The sequence below is a fragment of the Harmonia axyridis genome, chromosome 4 (assembly GCF_914767665.1).
Source record: "Harmonia axyridis chromosome 4, icHarAxyr1.1, whole genome shotgun sequence".
Classification (NCBI taxonomy): domain Eukaryota; kingdom Metazoa; phylum Arthropoda; class Insecta; order Coleoptera; family Coccinellidae; genus Harmonia; species Harmonia axyridis.
In genome coordinates, this window is record NC_059504.1 from 3,004,681 (window position 1) to 3,021,298 (window position 16,618).

Here is a 16,618-nt window from a genome sequence, read left to right on the forward strand (position 1 = left end):
CACCAATCTTACCAAAATGCCTGTTGAAGACACCCAAGTTCAAAATCTGCAGTTGGAAACAAACTTCTCAAATGGTGTACTACTGTATCAAAAAAACCCATACAAAGCAAAAACTTTTTTGAGAGGTGAATAGAATAAAATCATCAAATTATTCGTCATAAAAAAACACTTACGACTAGAAGTGATTCTAAATCGAACACGAAGAATCCATTGAAAATTAGTTTTATTTTCACATGCTCCATCTGCAGGAGGAGCGTCATAAACTGAAAATTAGAATTGGTATAACCTGAATCTGAAGTAGCAAAAATATCTCTTTCGTATAAAAGTCATTTTTCATTCTTTATTAGTAATAAGTAATAATTCATTCAAATTGAGGAAGAAATGAGATCCTAAAAAAACGCAATGAGAATTACAAATGTTAAAAATCTCACTACGTTCGATGAGTAAACACAGAGACACTTCTGTTCCTTATGAAGTAATATAATATTTTGATCTTGTGGGTATAATTATTTCCTACCATTTTATTTAAACTAGATTCTGAGATTTCACTCTCTTGGCTCAATGCGATCACAGTCCTTAACAGGTTTTCGTCCTGAAAATCAATTTTATTGCCGAATGCATCAAAATTTCAGGAATCGTATGGTTTTTTGTACCATATAATTCATATCATTGATTCACCTTACCGACTTTCTCAATCCTTGTAGCCTATAGAGTAACCAAAATATAAATGAGAATACGAGCAACATAATAAAAATTCCTTCTGTTTTCAGTCGAACCAATATATATTCGAACCATACCAATGGAAAAAAGCACAATATGTAAAATAATCCATTCAATCCGGTAAGGCCAGTACCAAGAGAGTATGTTGCAAGGGTCCACGATTGACATAGATTCATATGAACCATAGATATCATTTGAAGTTCCTGAATAACTATCCTCTTGTTCTTAATATTTTTCAATTCAACTGAAATTCAGAATTCAGAAAGAATATATTTGAGATATTGAAAATACACTGCGCAAAAAAAATTAACGCACATTATGGAAATCTCAAATTTATTCTACAACTGACGGTGTTCTCAATGATAATTATTTTTATCAGAATTATGCATTCATATGTTATCCACTTTCAACGTTTTTCTTCAATACAGATGTTTTTTCCCAGCAGGAATAAAAAAAGATGAGATTATCAGATTTTGAATGAATTGGATCCATTCTGAAATCAGTTGTTCTCGATCAATTCTAGTGATCAATAGTTTTTCTTTCGTTTGATTTTCTACACTCGATCGCTATATGCAACGCGAAACACGCAATTTGACCCAAGAGGAATGTGCCCAAGCGGTAGTTTTGCGAGAAGAAGAGTGGACATACACAAGAATTGCAGAAAGGTTTGGAGTTTCCCATACAAGTGTGTCCAGAATGTTGAAGCGATTCAGGGAGATAGGTATGAATGTCCGAAGATCAGGACAGGGTAGACCACGGGTAATAACTGCCATTCAAGAACGTTACTTGAGAGTTTCTTCGTTGAGACAACGGTTTGCAACCGCTCGCCTCCTTCAAAATCATCTTGAGCAAACTCATGAGGTGCAAATTAGCACTCAGACAATAAGAAATCGCCTCAGAGAATATGATTTAAGGCCTCGTGTCGCGGCAAGAGGCCCAGCTCTTACCCCAGCCCATCGAAGGGCGCGTTTGGATTTTGCGAGAGAGCATATCCATTGGGAAGAGGCTGATTGGGAAAGAGTTCTCTTCACAGATGAGTCTAGATTCTGCCTCTACCATTGTGATTGACGTTCCCTTGTATACAGACGTCCACATGAAAGATATGCCCAGTGCAATTTCCTGAATACTACTGGTTTTGGGGGAGGATCGATTATGGTATGGGGTGGAATATCTTTGACTGCTCGCACAGACCTAGTGGTCGTTGATAATGGAGCTATGAATGCTGATAGGTATATAAGTAACATTCTTGAAGAGCATGTAGTGCCGTTTGCCCCATACATTGGTGAAAATTTCATTTTTATGGACGATAATGCCAGACCCCATCGTGCGCGCATCGTTCAGGAGTACCTTGAAGAGGTTGAAGTCTCTCGAATAGAATGGCCAGCAAGAAGTCCAGATCTCAATCCGATTGAGCAGGTTTGGGACAACCTCAATAGAAGGCTGAGAAGTTCAGAAAATCATCCAGCTACTCTTAATGACTTAGGAATCCAACTCAGAGAAATCTGGATTAGATCAGAACATTTTAAGATCACTCATTTTGAGTATGAACCGTCGTTGCCGAGCTGTAATTAACGCAAGGGGTGGAAATACCAAGTATTGAATCACTTATCAGCATTCCAGTATTTTAAAAATTTTTTATTTCTCTTCTTTCACATAGGTATCGGTGAAATCCTGAATTTTTCTTCCATTCAATGTGTCTTGTTTCGTTCAAAACCTTCCCGAGAGAACATAAAAAATAAGTTATAAAGTCAATGTAAAGTTAACTCTCATTAAAATTTAGATTTTCAGAATGTGCGTTAATTTTTTTGCGCAGTGTATTTGAGATATTGAAAATATATGCGGAAACGAAGAATAAGAAATATCTGTGGAATTTATATACATAGGTAAAACCGAGGGTAAAACATACAGATAACAAAATCGGTGGAAAATTAATATTTCGACGAGCACAAAAAATCTGCATCGGAGTCTTTCTTATTGATCTTTTCCTCTAACCATATTGGGAATTGCAGTGACTTACCGAGATATTCACTTAATTTGTCGAATCTATCTCTGATTATCAAAGCAATAACTACAAGATACATTGTTGCTATGCTAATTGTATAAATACTAGCTCCTGCACAAAGAATTACAAATATCAAATGATAAATTCTATTTTCATCAGAAATATATTTTTGATTGTAGATGAAATAGGTAATCAATGAACAGAGTATACTCGCTAGAAATGAAGTTCTAATTGATGCTCTACATTGCTCATAGTCAACGTCAATTTTTCTTCTTCTCAAATGTTGATCTACTTCGTCTATAATATAGAACGCTCTTATGAATTTATTGATCCTCATGCTCAGTATGATTCTGCATATATTTCCGATCCAACAAATATATACATATACACATTTGAATGCGAAATCATCGAATGGTGTATCCATTGTGTATAATTTAACAACAAATAACATGTAACATCCTGATGTACACAATAGTGAAATACCTGAAAATTTTTCATTGAATATATCACTAATTTTTTCTCAGATATTCTTTAAACTAATACCACTTGATCAAGAAATAAAGAAATCTCTGACGTCAAGGGAGAAGCTCTTGAGCGCTCATTCATTTATACGCCAATTGCTACTTTGAGGACTACAGGACTGTAGAAAGTATGTACAGTAATGAATGGATTAATGGGTGTAGATATATATTCACCTATAGTAAAAATCAGATCTCCCTTATCCAGAAAATGAACTTCAACCCCATCAGTTCTTTTAGCAGTTGTAAAATATCCTAGACCAAGAACTATGTTCCAAATTTTCATTACGGCAAATAGGTCGAAAATACTTTCGAAAGGCTTAAAGAGTTTCCAAATGTACATGATTCTTCAGTGCAATTTTCTGAATCCTATATAAATTTTCAATCGACTAATGACTATCTTTCATTAGAAGAACTAGATAGAAAATGTATCAGCCCTAATTAGCTTTAGCTAATGAGAATCATTAGGTTGAATATCATAATCGAAAATGTTCATATTATATCATCTAGGGAATTTATAAGATCAATTCCACGAAGGATAATTTTTTGTATGGCTTCTTCATTTCCAAGGTAATCAAAAAACGTTTTTTCAAAATACTTTATTAAAATAAAATACTTATATAGTTTTCAACTATCACTCCATCTAAGTTTGTTTTTAAACAAACGAATTTTCAATACAGACGGAAATATAATTGATTGATCAAAGTAAATTCTTTAAACTGCTTTTGATCAATAATTTCTTCAAAAACGCTGCCGCTGATATTCCTTCTTTATGGTTTTATGATAAGAAATTCATTCTAGAGTTATGGATACTAATATAAAAATAAAATAAGCTTAAGAAATAAAAGAGACAGTAAGGAGTTTATATGGATAATAAATATAATTTTGAGATAGTTCATCTTCACTTTTTACTATCTACTGAAATTCTCCATCTGAATCCCATAATTTAAATTTGGAATTTTCTCTCTGGATCGAATCTATCGGAAAATTCTGCCCACATCTCTGGTCTATTTTCCCTAACATGTGTCGTTACTCTTTTGACAACAGCTTTTTCTTCGTCAGTGCACATCCCACAATTGGTTTTCATAATCTCAGGTACAATAACTGAAAAGTAAAAAAAAAAATACCTTATCAGTACAGGGTTCTATGCTCACTGAAAGCATCTCGAGAACTATAAAACTCAGAGAAAAAATCTTCAAGGACCCCTGATCTCTTTTTTCGAAATTATGAGAATCAGAGATCTGATCATATATATATATATCTTGAAATTCTCGAGTATATTTTAGGTGAAATTAGGTTCACTAGATGTATTAGGTGTACAACTTTGCTTCCGCCGTTTTGCAATAGATGACTGTAGCGGTAAGTGGTAGTCGAAATAAATAGATCGTAGATTTCATACAATAAGCTAAGGTGTAAATATACCGCCATCGAAATATTAGCCGATTTGTGTCTGCATCATAACGTTATTCTCAATTAAACAAGTCAGCTTACGAGCCAAATTCTCGTCATTTGCGGGAGGTTTTAATTTTCGGTTTCAACATAAAGGAATCTGTGGCTGAAGCTCATCGAATGCTCTCAACTACCTATGGTGAGGCCGCTAATAGTGATAGAACGTGCCGAGAGTGGTTTCAACGCTACAAGAACGGTGATTTTGACGTCGAAGACCAGCATCGAAGAGAGAAGGTTTTCTAAGATGCAGAATTGGAGGCATTACTTGATCAAGAGTCGTGTCAAACGCAACAAGAATTGGCAGAACTATTGAGAGTGACGCAACAAGTAATTTCAAAAAGCCTGAAAGTCACGGAAATGATTCAGAACGAAGGAAATAGGGTGCCGTACGAGTTGAAGCCGAGAGATGTTGAACGGCGTTTGTTTGCTTGTGAACAGCTGCTTACAAGGCACAGACGGAAGGGATTTCTTCATCGAATTGTAACAGGAGAAGAAAAATGGATTCATTACGATAATCCCAAGTGCAGAAAATCATTGTGATATCCCGGCCATGCTTCCACGTCGACGGTCAAACCGAATATTCACGGTTCCAAGGTCATGCTCAGTATTTGGTGGGACCAGCTCGGCATAGTGTATTACGAGTTGTTAAAACCGACTGAAACAATCACAAGTGGTCGTTATCGAACGCAATTAATGCGTTTTAGCCGAGCATTGAAAGACAAATGGCCGCAAAACAACGAGAAACATGATGATAAAGTGATTTTACAGCATGACAATGTTCGATCCCATTTGCGTAAGTGGTCGAGACTTACTTGGAAATGTTTTTTCAACGCAGGATTTGTACGCTTCCCGAAAGATGGAAAAAAGTAGTGGCCAGCGATGGATACGACATTGAATCATGAATGTAAAAATCAGCTTTTTACAATAAAGCGTCGAATTTTGGAGAAAAACGGTGGAAGCAAAGTTGTACGCCTATGTAACTAACAACGTGAATTCAGAAACCAGCTGTCCAAATGGTCCTAGTATTTGATATCGCCCAGCTGGCCGCTAAATTCAAGTGTAATCTAAAAAACCAACCTCGAAAAAAATTTGGCACCTATTTTACTCACACTTAATTTCATCAATCAGGTCTGGACATCCACTTCTCTCCATGATACAATTGAAATGATGTTCGAGGACTGCATCGCTTGTCAGAACTTCATCAACGTCGACCTTAGGAATTTTTTGATAAATATCCCTGTTTGGACTGCCCCAAACGGAATATACCAAACATAGAGTACTTAAAATGAACAGCATTTTGTGATATATCACTTGTATTTTGAATGAATCTGCATATCTACGACTTATATAGAAATGTGCCATATAATTTAGAAATTGAATATACCCTTCGGATGCTTTGGTTAAACTATAATTTGCGTCTAATTATCTAAAATGCTCACAAATTGAGTTAATCAATAGTTTGTAGAGAGGGTTCTAATATTATAGCATCAGTGGGTCCGATTGTGTAGAACTGTAGTAAGAGATTGTTATCCATAGGTTCTAATTATTGACCTTACAAACGTTTTGTTTAAAATCACGCGATTGTTTGAGTTGCATGAATAAAATTTCATTCATTTACACAAAAAATAGAAAAAGAACCGACAAGTCGAAATATGTTCAAAATAATTTTGAACCCTGAATTTTTTTCATGATTCCATATTGTTTCATGATTTAAAAAAAAAATAGATTTCGGGAATCCAATGATGTCAAATTTGTTGAATGAGCTGTATACAGAAACGCTACCAGATATATTTTAATTTTGATTTCTTGTCTTTTCTATATCAGCCAATCGTTCAGGACATCATAAGAAATATGAAATATGAAAATTAAATACACAGTTTGGTTTTTCGATGCAATGAGAGCATATATATACCAGAAATTGTACAAATACTGGGAAAAGGTTGGTTTACTGATAATAAATATTCATTTGTAGATATTCTTTGAAATTCACACCAATATACTCAAAACATGTTCGAGTTATTCATTTGAAGGGTGAACATCATGAAAGTTGAAGTTCCTTTGATTCCCTGAAAATTTGAATATTTCAATAAAGCCACCATAATATCCAATTTAAAATTGGCATCTTATCTATCACTACGCTAAAATGATTAATTTTATAAGAATGTATATTAATCTATTAAAATTTCATGCATATTTGTTATTTGAAATATAGGTACGTACAGACAGAAATTCTTCTAGGTCAACCACAAAAAAACCTCCAAAAACAGACCCAATATTCACATGTTCCATCTGCAGCAATAAAGTTGAGCACTAAAAAAAAACATTTACTTCAACCACTCAAAACAGTAATCCAAATAATGACAACAATTGCATTCTTCTTCAAAAGATTTTCAGTGCATATTCTAAGATTCATTTTGAATATGAGCGGAAACTTACTTAATTTTTTCCACAAGAAAATTTTGGTTTTTGTTTTCATCCATTCAGGAAAATTGATGAACAAACCCACTACTCACCATTTTCTTCACAATTGGTTCAGAATTTTCCTTTTCAAGGCTAAACTCAATGACATTATTCTTCAGTTTTTGAACCTGGAATCCAGAGACCAATCGAATAAATAGAAATAAATTGTTATTTCGGTGTTGAATGAGCTACAGTTAAATGAATATTTGTGAAGAATAAGCCAAAGTAAACAAAAAAATCATTAGGAATAGATAAACCCATGTGGATCCATAATATGAAGATTTTACAAACATATATACCTATGTAATATCTGTGTGAATTCATTAATGAAAAGGTACAAAATTTCCATGAAGTAACTTTTGATTCAAATATTATTGAATATTTGATTCTATGGAAAATTCGGGCGAGTTCAAAATTCGGCTAATTAGAGATCGTCAATTCTGACCCCGCCCACCGATTTTTTGTAGAACTCACAGTTCAAGAAAATTCGAACTCGAAATTTGAGAAAAATAAGAAAAAATTGAATCTCAATGCAAAAATCATTATATCTCCTCAAATGGTAGTCACAGCCCCCTCAAACAAAAACGTTTTTTATAGATCGAACTGTGGTCTAGAATATATTGAGATTTCAAGTCCGTATCTTGCGTCCAAGAGAGGTCATCAACTGCAAGCATTTTCGTGATCTACGTAGTCGAAATTTAAAAAAAAAGGGAAGAAGAAAATGAAAGAACCGAACCTACAAAGCAACGAAAAGTTGAAACTATTAAAATGCAAACATAAAATACTGGAATGAATGTTAAAGGGCTTTCTTTTCACCTGATCTTTCAATCGTTGTATCAATTGCAATGCGACAAATATTAAATAAAACATGAGTATGAGTATTGGAATCATTTCATTCTTCACTCGAGATAGTACATAGTCGAAATGGACTAATGGATACAAGCAATATATATAAAATGCTCCATGAATAAAAATAAGACACGATCCCATTGAGCTTATAGTGTAAGACCAGCATTGGCAAAGTTTCATGTGAATATCTGATATTAAGAGTCCATCTTCTAGTTTTTTAACATTTCTTGTTTTCCTCAAAGTATCTGAAATAATGTTTCTCTACAAAATTATCGATAAAATTATTTATAATTCAAATTCTTAAAATGCCAATTTTCGGTTATAATTGAATAAGAGCTTAAAAAATACAGAGAATTTTGCCAGAAAGCGTGATTGATTGATATTGCATGAGTTTATTTTCATATTTTGGCGAATGAGCCTAAGTCCAGAGAAGTAAAGCACTTCCGCCAAAATATGAAAATGATCTAACTCTGCTTTGTTTCTGGGCCCAGCTGCTATCTCAGACAAAACAGGCAATAGCAAAATTGCAAGTCCAAAAATGATCACCTTGTCTTCTGGATACGAAACCAATTACCTCAAGAAATGAACACATATCGTTCTCAATCTGAAAATCGACTACTCACCAAAATGCAAATTCAATAGTTCAAATCGACGTGTGAGAGTTAAACAGATGAGCATATTATAAGAAAAAATAAATGATAATGTAATAAGACTCCACGCATCTGAAAAAAGAATATTGACAAAATGATAAAATCGCAAATCATCGGGAATATGCTCATCTATGTATACAAAGTAAAGAGTAGAATTAGCTGTGAAGAAGGCTATTAGAGTTTTTGTAACAACTTCTCTACTGGCTTCGTAGTCCACAGGTATGCAATTCTTTCTCAGTTTTGAGTCGATTTCTTCAATCAAGTGGAACGCCTTCAGAAATTCTGATATTCTGCTGCTCATTATCATTCTCGCAATTGTTCCAGACCATGAAAGATATAAGTAAATAGCCTTGTATAAGAAATCTTCAAGGGTGGTATCCATAGGGAAATAATCAACCACAAAAAACATTAAAGATGCCGATGTGGAAATCACCGTCACAGCTGCAAAAAAATATATATTTAATCCACATCATCAACAATTGCAGAATTTCAATGAAAAATAATAATTCGACTGAATTCTATTCAGGTACTTGGACCACTCTCAATAAACATAGACAGAGGAAATATACGCAATTTTTACATGTCCCCAACATGGTTAAATTACGTTGTCGGATTGTGATATATTTTCAAATCCACAATTTTACTATATCGTTATGAATGTATATTATATTGAATGAAATATTTTTATTTGAGTTATTCCCGATTAAATATGCGAATTAGAATATTTGGAATCCGATATTTTTTCTAATTGTCACATTTATAATAAGCAGAATATTTATTGTTTTCTGTATATACATGCTGAAATCCAAGGTTTGACAACTTTTGCTCTCCTAATGTCGTCGTGTTTCACATCGTTTGGCAAGCTTGAAGTTTGTTTCTTGAATTTCTGATATATTTGGATATTTATTTCAATTTATTTTGAGTTGATATGAAAAGTTGATTCACTATGGGACATTAGAAGTGCGTTCTTTGTGGAGAAACTCGCGAATTGAGTAAAATATCGTATCACTGATATGTTTTCATTTTCGCGCGCTTCATGTCAAATTTGATAGTTCATGTTGGGGACAAAATTTGCTTACTGAAAATTAAATACGCTCCCTCTATCTATGTTTATTACTTCGAGAAATACCCCCACATTCATAAAAGGGATATGTCGAAGAAAATGGAAAAAATGAAGATCAACTAATAAGGTAGGTATTACCAAAATTAAAGTCAGACAAAAATGAAAATTTCACCTAATGAATAAATTTGATCTCCTTTATCAGCAAAATGGATTTTAACCCCATCTTCTCTTTGAATACTGGAAAAACATGCTACTCCGAAAATTATGTTGAAAATTTTCCACGTCTTAAATATATCAAAAATACTCTTGTGTGGTTTCACAAGTTTGTAGAGAAACATGATGACTAAATAATATTCAAAATGAGGTTTATGGACATTCTATATGCTCAAATGGGCTTTAGATAGGTGCGATAAAAAGTGTTATCTACCCTTATAATATGAATAATAAATGAGATGAGTAACAAATTCTGCTGATGCTTTTTTGTGAATATAAGCTAGATATATTTGAGTCGATTTATGTTCGAATGTGAGTTATTGAATTGGTTCTGAATACAGAATATTTATTGTTTCCAAGATACAGAATGTTTATAGAATTTTTTGAATCATAACATCTAGTTATCTCATTCAAGAGGCAAAATTCCTAACTACAAATGAAGAGATACTTATTATTATTGATATCGATGACATCAATGAATGGTAATTGAACATAGATGACCTTTATCATTGTCCCTATACAATTTCTATGATTATAAAGTACATGACAGAAGATGCCATATGTGAACAATGATTGAAGAGTGAAATAGTGCAAAAGAATTATTTCAATTTGAAAAATGTTGCGTTTGCTTCAGAGAAACAGGATTACTAATGAAGATATACCAAGAAGAAGGGAAAATCCAATATTGAAAGCCAATATTTTTTCCAAGATATCTTACTTGTAGGTAGTTAAACTAAACCGTTGAATATGTCAATTTTATTGATGTAATATTTTTTCTTTAAGTTATATGTCCCAATTGATGACTCTAGCATCGCGTCGAGATATTTCTGAAGAAGACACCTATGAGGTTCTACCAGAACACAAATCTAGTGTACTTGGTAGGCAGTTAGAGATTCTGTGGAACGAAGAAGTGAAGAAACGAAAAAAGTTTGCATTGCATAAAGCATTATATAGGATGTTTGGGAGAAATTATATGTTGTTAGGCGTTTGTAAACTCATTGAGGAACTTATTTTGGTGTGAGTATCTCCAATTTTGCCTTGAAATCAAAATTAAAGTAGGTCAAATTCAATTTCAAGGTCATTTTTAAGGTCATATCAAGGTCAAGTTTAGAAATTCATCGTAAAAATGAGCCTTCATACAATAGATACAATTGATAATAAAAAAAATGTTATTCGAATGAATTTATCAGAGTATTTTCGCAGGTCTTATTAAATAAACTCAATTTTCAGCCTAGTGATGCCCTTATCAGTTGGAAAGATCGTCACCTACTTCGAGCAATATCAGACAAGTGTAACAGAAACAGACCTCTACATCTACTCTTCCATTGTGATTGTCACACTTTATATAAATGCCATTTTCTCACATTACGCAACCTTTCATCTTTTACATATAACGATGAAAATGAGGATAGCTTGCTCATCCCTAATGTATAGAAAAGCTCTAAAATTGAGCAAGAGTTCTGTGGAAAGAACAACTGTTGGCAATATAATAACGATGCTTTCAAGCGATGTTGGAAAATTTGAACAAGGCTTCTTTCTGTCCCATTTTGTATGGATAGCTCCGATACTGACGTCTGTAGCTTTTTATTTGCTCTACCGAGAAATTGGACTGAGTGCTGTTTGGGGAATTTTATTCCTAGCTATATTTATGCCAGTACAAGGTGAGTTGAACATTCAAAGTTGAGATGAGTTTTTACAGATAAAGGGTGTTTTTTTTAGAGCTATAGTACTTTAAATTGCAATAAAACAACGATGGATTATTCGATTGACATTAATTTTATTTATCCGCAAGATAATCTTGTGGCATTACATTTTAAATATGATTTCTGGCATATGACCGCCACGTCTGGCTCGGATGTAGTCCAATCTGGACGTCCAATTTTCGATGACTTTTTCCAACATTTGTGGCCGTATATCGGCAATAACTCGGCGAATGTTGTCTTCCAAATAGTCAGGGGTTTGTGGCTTATCCGCATAGACCAATGACTTCACATAGCTCCACAGAAAGTAGTCTAGCGGTGTTAAATCACAAGATCTTGGAGGCCAATTCACAGGTCCAAAACGTGAAATTAGGCGAACACCAAATGTGTCTTTCAATAAATCGTTTGTGGCACGAGCTGTGTGATATGTTGCGCCGTCTTGTTGGAACCACAGCTCCTGGACATAATGATTGTTCAATTCAGGAATGAAAAAGTTAGTAATCATGGCTCTATACCGATCACCATTGACCCTATCGTTTTGGCCATCATCGTTTTTAAAGAAGTACGGACCAATGATTCCACCAGCCCATAAATCACACCAAACAGTCAGTTTTCCTGGATGAACGGTGTTTCGACATACACTTGAGGATTAGCTTCACTCCAAATGCGTCAGTTTTGTTTGTTGACGTAGCCATTCAACCAGAAGTGCGCTTCATCGCTAAACAAAATAGAATGGACGTAGTGCGCGATACGTATTCCGTACAGAACCATTATTTTCGGAATAAAATTGCACTATTTGAAGTGCTGTTCAGGCGTGAGTCTATTCACGATGAATTGCCAAACCAAACTGAGAATAAATCACTTGACAGCTGTTAAATCGGTCGCCATCTTGAACAGTAATGCCAACCTAAAGTTATATACTTCGAAAAGAAACTCCCGTTACTAAGATGTCTAGTTTTGGAATTTCTTTCTGTAAGGTAGAAAGAACTTCATTCTTTTTTCATGAAAAACTAGCCTTCACCTTCAACTACCATAGTTAGAATGATTCGCTTCATGTCAAATATGCGCCATTCTGAAGGTATTATCATTATGCCTTTCTCTTATAATCCCCTTATCAATTGATATTTCAGTTTTTCTTGGGAATATGACATCAACCAAGCGAATGAAAATAGCTCTGAAGACTGATGAAAGAGTCAGATTGATGCACGAAATTCTAACAGGAATTCAAGCTATCAAAATGTATTGTTGGGAAAAACCTTTTTCTACATTCGTACGGAACGCTAGAAGGTAGGCTTAAAAACATTTTTTTTAAATGGAGATTTGGGAGTTTTCTTCAGTGTTACATCTTCTGCACCGTGCAAGATGCAACTTCACCAAATAAATGAAAACAATCACATTTCAGACAGGAGATGAATGCAATCAGGATTCACAGCTATCTCATAGGACTTCTCTACTCCTTAGAATTCTTCATAACAAGAGCTTCAACCTTCATAAGTTTAGTAGCTTATGTGCTGATCGGCAACAAGCTAGCTCCTCAGAAGATTTTTGTTGTCACCGCCATCTACAACATCATAAAACCAGCGGTTACCATTGTCTTCGCCATGAGTATGGCCGCTCTTTTCGCAGTCAACATTTCTCTGAAGAGAATCGAGAAGTTCCTGAGAAACGAAGATTATGTTGAAAATCCAATCGGCTACACTCCGAATAATCTCATAAACATCGATCCAAGAGACCTGGAGTCCAATCTAGTCTCCCTGCCGATCCAGCCTAGAGTTGTGTTACGAGGTGTCTCAGCTAAATGGTTAGATACTTCAGATGATAGAATACTGAAGAACATAAATTTCGACACAACGTCAGGAGAATTGATTGCTATCATTGGTCCTGTTGGAAGTGGCAAAACAAGCCTCTTGAATGTATTGCTACGAGAAATGATTGTCACTAGCGGCGATATTGACATCCAAGGAAGAATTTCCTACGCTTCACAAGAACCTTGGTTTTTCTCCGGTAACATTCAGCAGAACATTCTTTTTGGAGAAACTTACGATCAAGCAAGATACGAGTCTGTGACGCATGTTTGTGCTTTGATCACCGACTTCCAACAATTCCAACACGGGGATGCTTCTTTGGTTGGAGAACGAGGAAAAGCTCTAAGTGGTGGACAGAAATCAAGAGTGAATTTAGCCAGATGCATCTACCGAAAAGCTGACATATACATCTTAGATGATCCTTTGTCGGCTGTTGACGCTAAAATTGGTAGACACTTATACCAGAAATGCATTGAAACCTTTCTTCGCGATAAAATCTGCATTCTGGTCACGCATCAACTGCAATACCTAAAAACTGCAGATAAGATCATAATCATGAAGGATGGCACCATAAAAGCGACTGGTACTTTCGAAGAATTGCAGAAGAGCGGTTTAGATTTTGCCAAAATGTTGGAAACCATCCAGGCTGAGATTGAGGAGAAAGAGAGCAGGAATATCTCGAAGTCAGAAGAAAGGAAGAGTAATGATTTACCACAAATTGAGAAGGAGAAAATGGTTCAAGGAGTGGTGGACCTATATACTTACTGGAGTTATTTGAGAGCCGGTGGAAATATATTTTTTATATCGATATTGATCTTCTTGATCATCATAAGTCATGTAGCAGCGTTTGGTGGTGATTATTTCGTTGCCTATTGGTGAGTACCTCTGAATTTCCAGTGGAATAACCTATTAAACTACTTGAATACCAATAGAAGGCTCATTTAAAAACGCTTTTTGCAGGGTGAATTTGGAGCAAGTCAAAGTCGTCGAGCCCAGGATCTCTTACCCAACCACTATTCAAAGAACAAAAATTATATCCGTATACGCAATACTATTGGGGTGCACTACTATATCAGCAATTTGGTTATGTCTATATTACGCAAGCTTTTTCTCCAACGCATCAAAAAATATGCACGAGAGAATGTTCAATAGACTTATGCAAGCTACAATGAGTTTCTTCAATAAGAATTCCGTAGGAAAAATTTTGAATCGCTTCGCAAAAGATTTATCATTGGTTGATGAACACATACCCAATGTTCTTTTAGAGGTTATTTTGGTAAGTTTGGACTCCTAACAACTATAAAATACCTTAAAATTATGAGGATTCATTCAGTTTAAACCCAAGTTACATAGAAGTATATAACGCTCTCGAGTTCAACGTGGACTAAGAATTGAGTGGCTTCTTTCCACTCAACCTTTTTTTTACCTATGTTTGAGAATTACGAATGAACGTTAAGAAGACAAGAATCTCTGCAATCTCATCTCCTTTCAGATTGGTTGCTTCATCTTCGGGATATTTCTACTTTCTGTTATCGTAGAACCATTTTTGATCATACCACTACTTGTGTTATTCACAGGTATCTACTTCTTCAGACGATTTTTCATTAGGACAAGTAGAAGTGTCAAGAGAATGGAATCAGTCGGTGAGATGACTCCAACATAGCCAAGATATTTATCAATTATATTCACTTCCCCAGCTAGAAGTCCAATTCTTGGTCACATGACTACCTCTTTGGAGGGTTTGGCCACCATAAGATGCTTCAACATGGAGAAAGATCTGGTAGACGAGTTCGATCGTTTGCAGGATGTACACAGCAGTTCTTGGTTCCTCTTTTTAGCATCTAGCAGATGCTTCGGGTTTTGGTTAGACATATCTTCCTTCACCTTTGTGGCAATCTCGATATACTTCATGCTGCTTCTGAGTTCAGGTAATTGAACGAATAGCGAAATAGCTATTGGTTATTGAAGGATTCTGCAGCTATAAATAATTGCTATTATTATTTCCAGATATGAACGGTGGGAATATAGGACTTGTGATAACCCAGTACATAGGCCTCATCGGATCTCTCCAATGGGGCATGCGTCAATGGAGCGAACTGGAGAACCAGATGGTATCCGTAGAGAGACTTCTGGAGTATTCCAAGATCGGCATAGAACCCAAACGTCCCCAAGAGCCCGACCTACCGAAGAACTGGCCCAGCAAGGGCAAAGTGGAATTCAAAGACGTATGTCTGAGATACGAGAAAAGCGAAGAAGCAATCCTGAAGAACATTTCCTTCATGGTGGAAGCCGGAGAGAAGGTTGGTATAGTGGGCAGGACCGGAGCTGGCAAGTCTTCAGTGATATCCGCCTTTTTTCAACTCTACGATCTGGAAGGCATGATTGTGATTGATGATGTCGATATAACCAAAATTCCTCTGAAGACGTGTAGGAGAATCATCTCCATCATACCTCAGGATCCTTTTCTCTTCTCTGGAACTATGAGAGAAAATCTGGACCCGTTCTCTAAATACAGTGATGAGTACCTCTGGAGAGCTTTAGAACAAGTTGAACTGAAGGAAGTATTGTCTGATGATAGCAAAGGTGAGTCGGAAGAAGATGAATGCAGATTTTGATGACCTTCTCCTTATTTATCTTAGTTCATCCAATTAATTGAGTTCATCTTGATAATAGCTCTTATGGCAATCATTCAATATCTTTGAATACTGGAATCTTGCTTTGGAAATTGATTTGAATTATTTGTTTTAATCTTATTTCAACTTATGCTACAGCCTTTCCTTCTGCTTCCAACTTCTTCTTGAGAGACTCTGGCATCTCTGGTGGTGGTGGTCTTGGCATATGAATGGCAACCTTGAATGCATCATAGATAAACCACTGTAAGGCCGTCAAAGTACCAATCATAATTATCCTTGGTGTTAATCCCTTCCATAAACCTGCCATTTCCAATTTTTGAGCGGCTTGCAAAGCGGTGGTACCTTTCTCTTGGTTCAATTTCGATACAGCTGGATGACTTACAATGGAGCAGAAAACACCAGCAATATAACCAGCAGCAAAGGTTACAACTAGAATAATTGTTTGACTAGACATGTTGAAAGGAAATTTTATCTGCTTATTTTTGAAAATTCATTAGGTTCAGATTTAGAGCAATACGAAAATAAATAAAATGCTCAGACCAAACGGATCCAAAAG

The 16,618-nt window shown here is 35.3% G+C and overlaps 2 protein-coding genes across 2 annotated transcripts; one reads left to right on the top strand and one right to left on the bottom strand.

The window, feature by feature from the left end:
• Nucleotides 1-3,878: 3,878 nt before the first annotated feature.
• Nucleotides 3,879-6,292, bottom strand: LOC123679109 (allergen Tha p 1-like). Its single transcript, XM_045616489.1, has 2 exons — nucleotides 5,799-6,292; nucleotides 3,879-4,344 (listed from the first exon to the last, which is right to left on the bottom strand). Exons 1-2 carry the CDS (start codon nucleotides 6,049-6,051, stop codon nucleotides 4,187-4,189), a joined length of 411 nt encoding a protein of 136 aa, XP_045472445.1. The 5' UTR covers nucleotides 6,052-6,292; the 3' UTR covers nucleotides 3,879-4,186.
• Nucleotides 6,293-10,482: 4,190 nt separating this feature from the next.
• On the top strand, nucleotides 10,483-16,044 carry LOC123677754 (probable multidrug resistance-associated protein lethal(2)03659). Its single transcript, XM_045614446.1, has 9 exons — nucleotides 10,483-10,644; nucleotides 10,708-10,941; nucleotides 11,155-11,585; nucleotides 12,755-12,911; nucleotides 13,027-14,304; nucleotides 14,390-14,705; nucleotides 14,922-15,072; nucleotides 15,127-15,357; nucleotides 15,437-16,044. Exons 1-9 carry the CDS (start codon nucleotides 10,541-10,543, stop codon nucleotides 16,042-16,044), a joined length of 3,510 nt encoding a protein of 1,169 aa, XP_045470402.1. The 5' UTR covers nucleotides 10,483-10,540.
• Nucleotides 16,045-16,618: the final 574 nt, after the last annotated feature.

Bases quoted from the DNA above. Each gene is read 5' to 3' on its own strand.
- LOC123679109 (XM_045616489.1), bottom strand. From the start codon at position 6,051: ATGGCACATTTCTATATAAGTCGTAGATATGCAGATTCATTCAAAATA. The intron at 4,345-5,798 runs GTGAGTAAAATA...TTTACTTTTCAG, and splicing joins CCTGATTGATGAAATTAAGT to TTATTGTACCTGAGATTATG.
- LOC123677754 (XM_045614446.1), top strand. From the start codon at position 10,541: ATGTTGCGTTTGCTTCAGAGAAACAGGATTACTAATGAAGATATACCA. The intron at 14,305-14,389 runs GTGAGTACCTCT...CGCTTTTTGCAG, and splicing joins GATTATTTCGTTGCCTATTG to GGTGAATTTGGAGCAAGTCA. The intron at 15,073-15,126 runs GTGAGATGACTC...TCACTTCCCCAG, and splicing joins CAAGAGAATGGAATCAGTCG to CTAGAAGTCCAATTCTTGGT.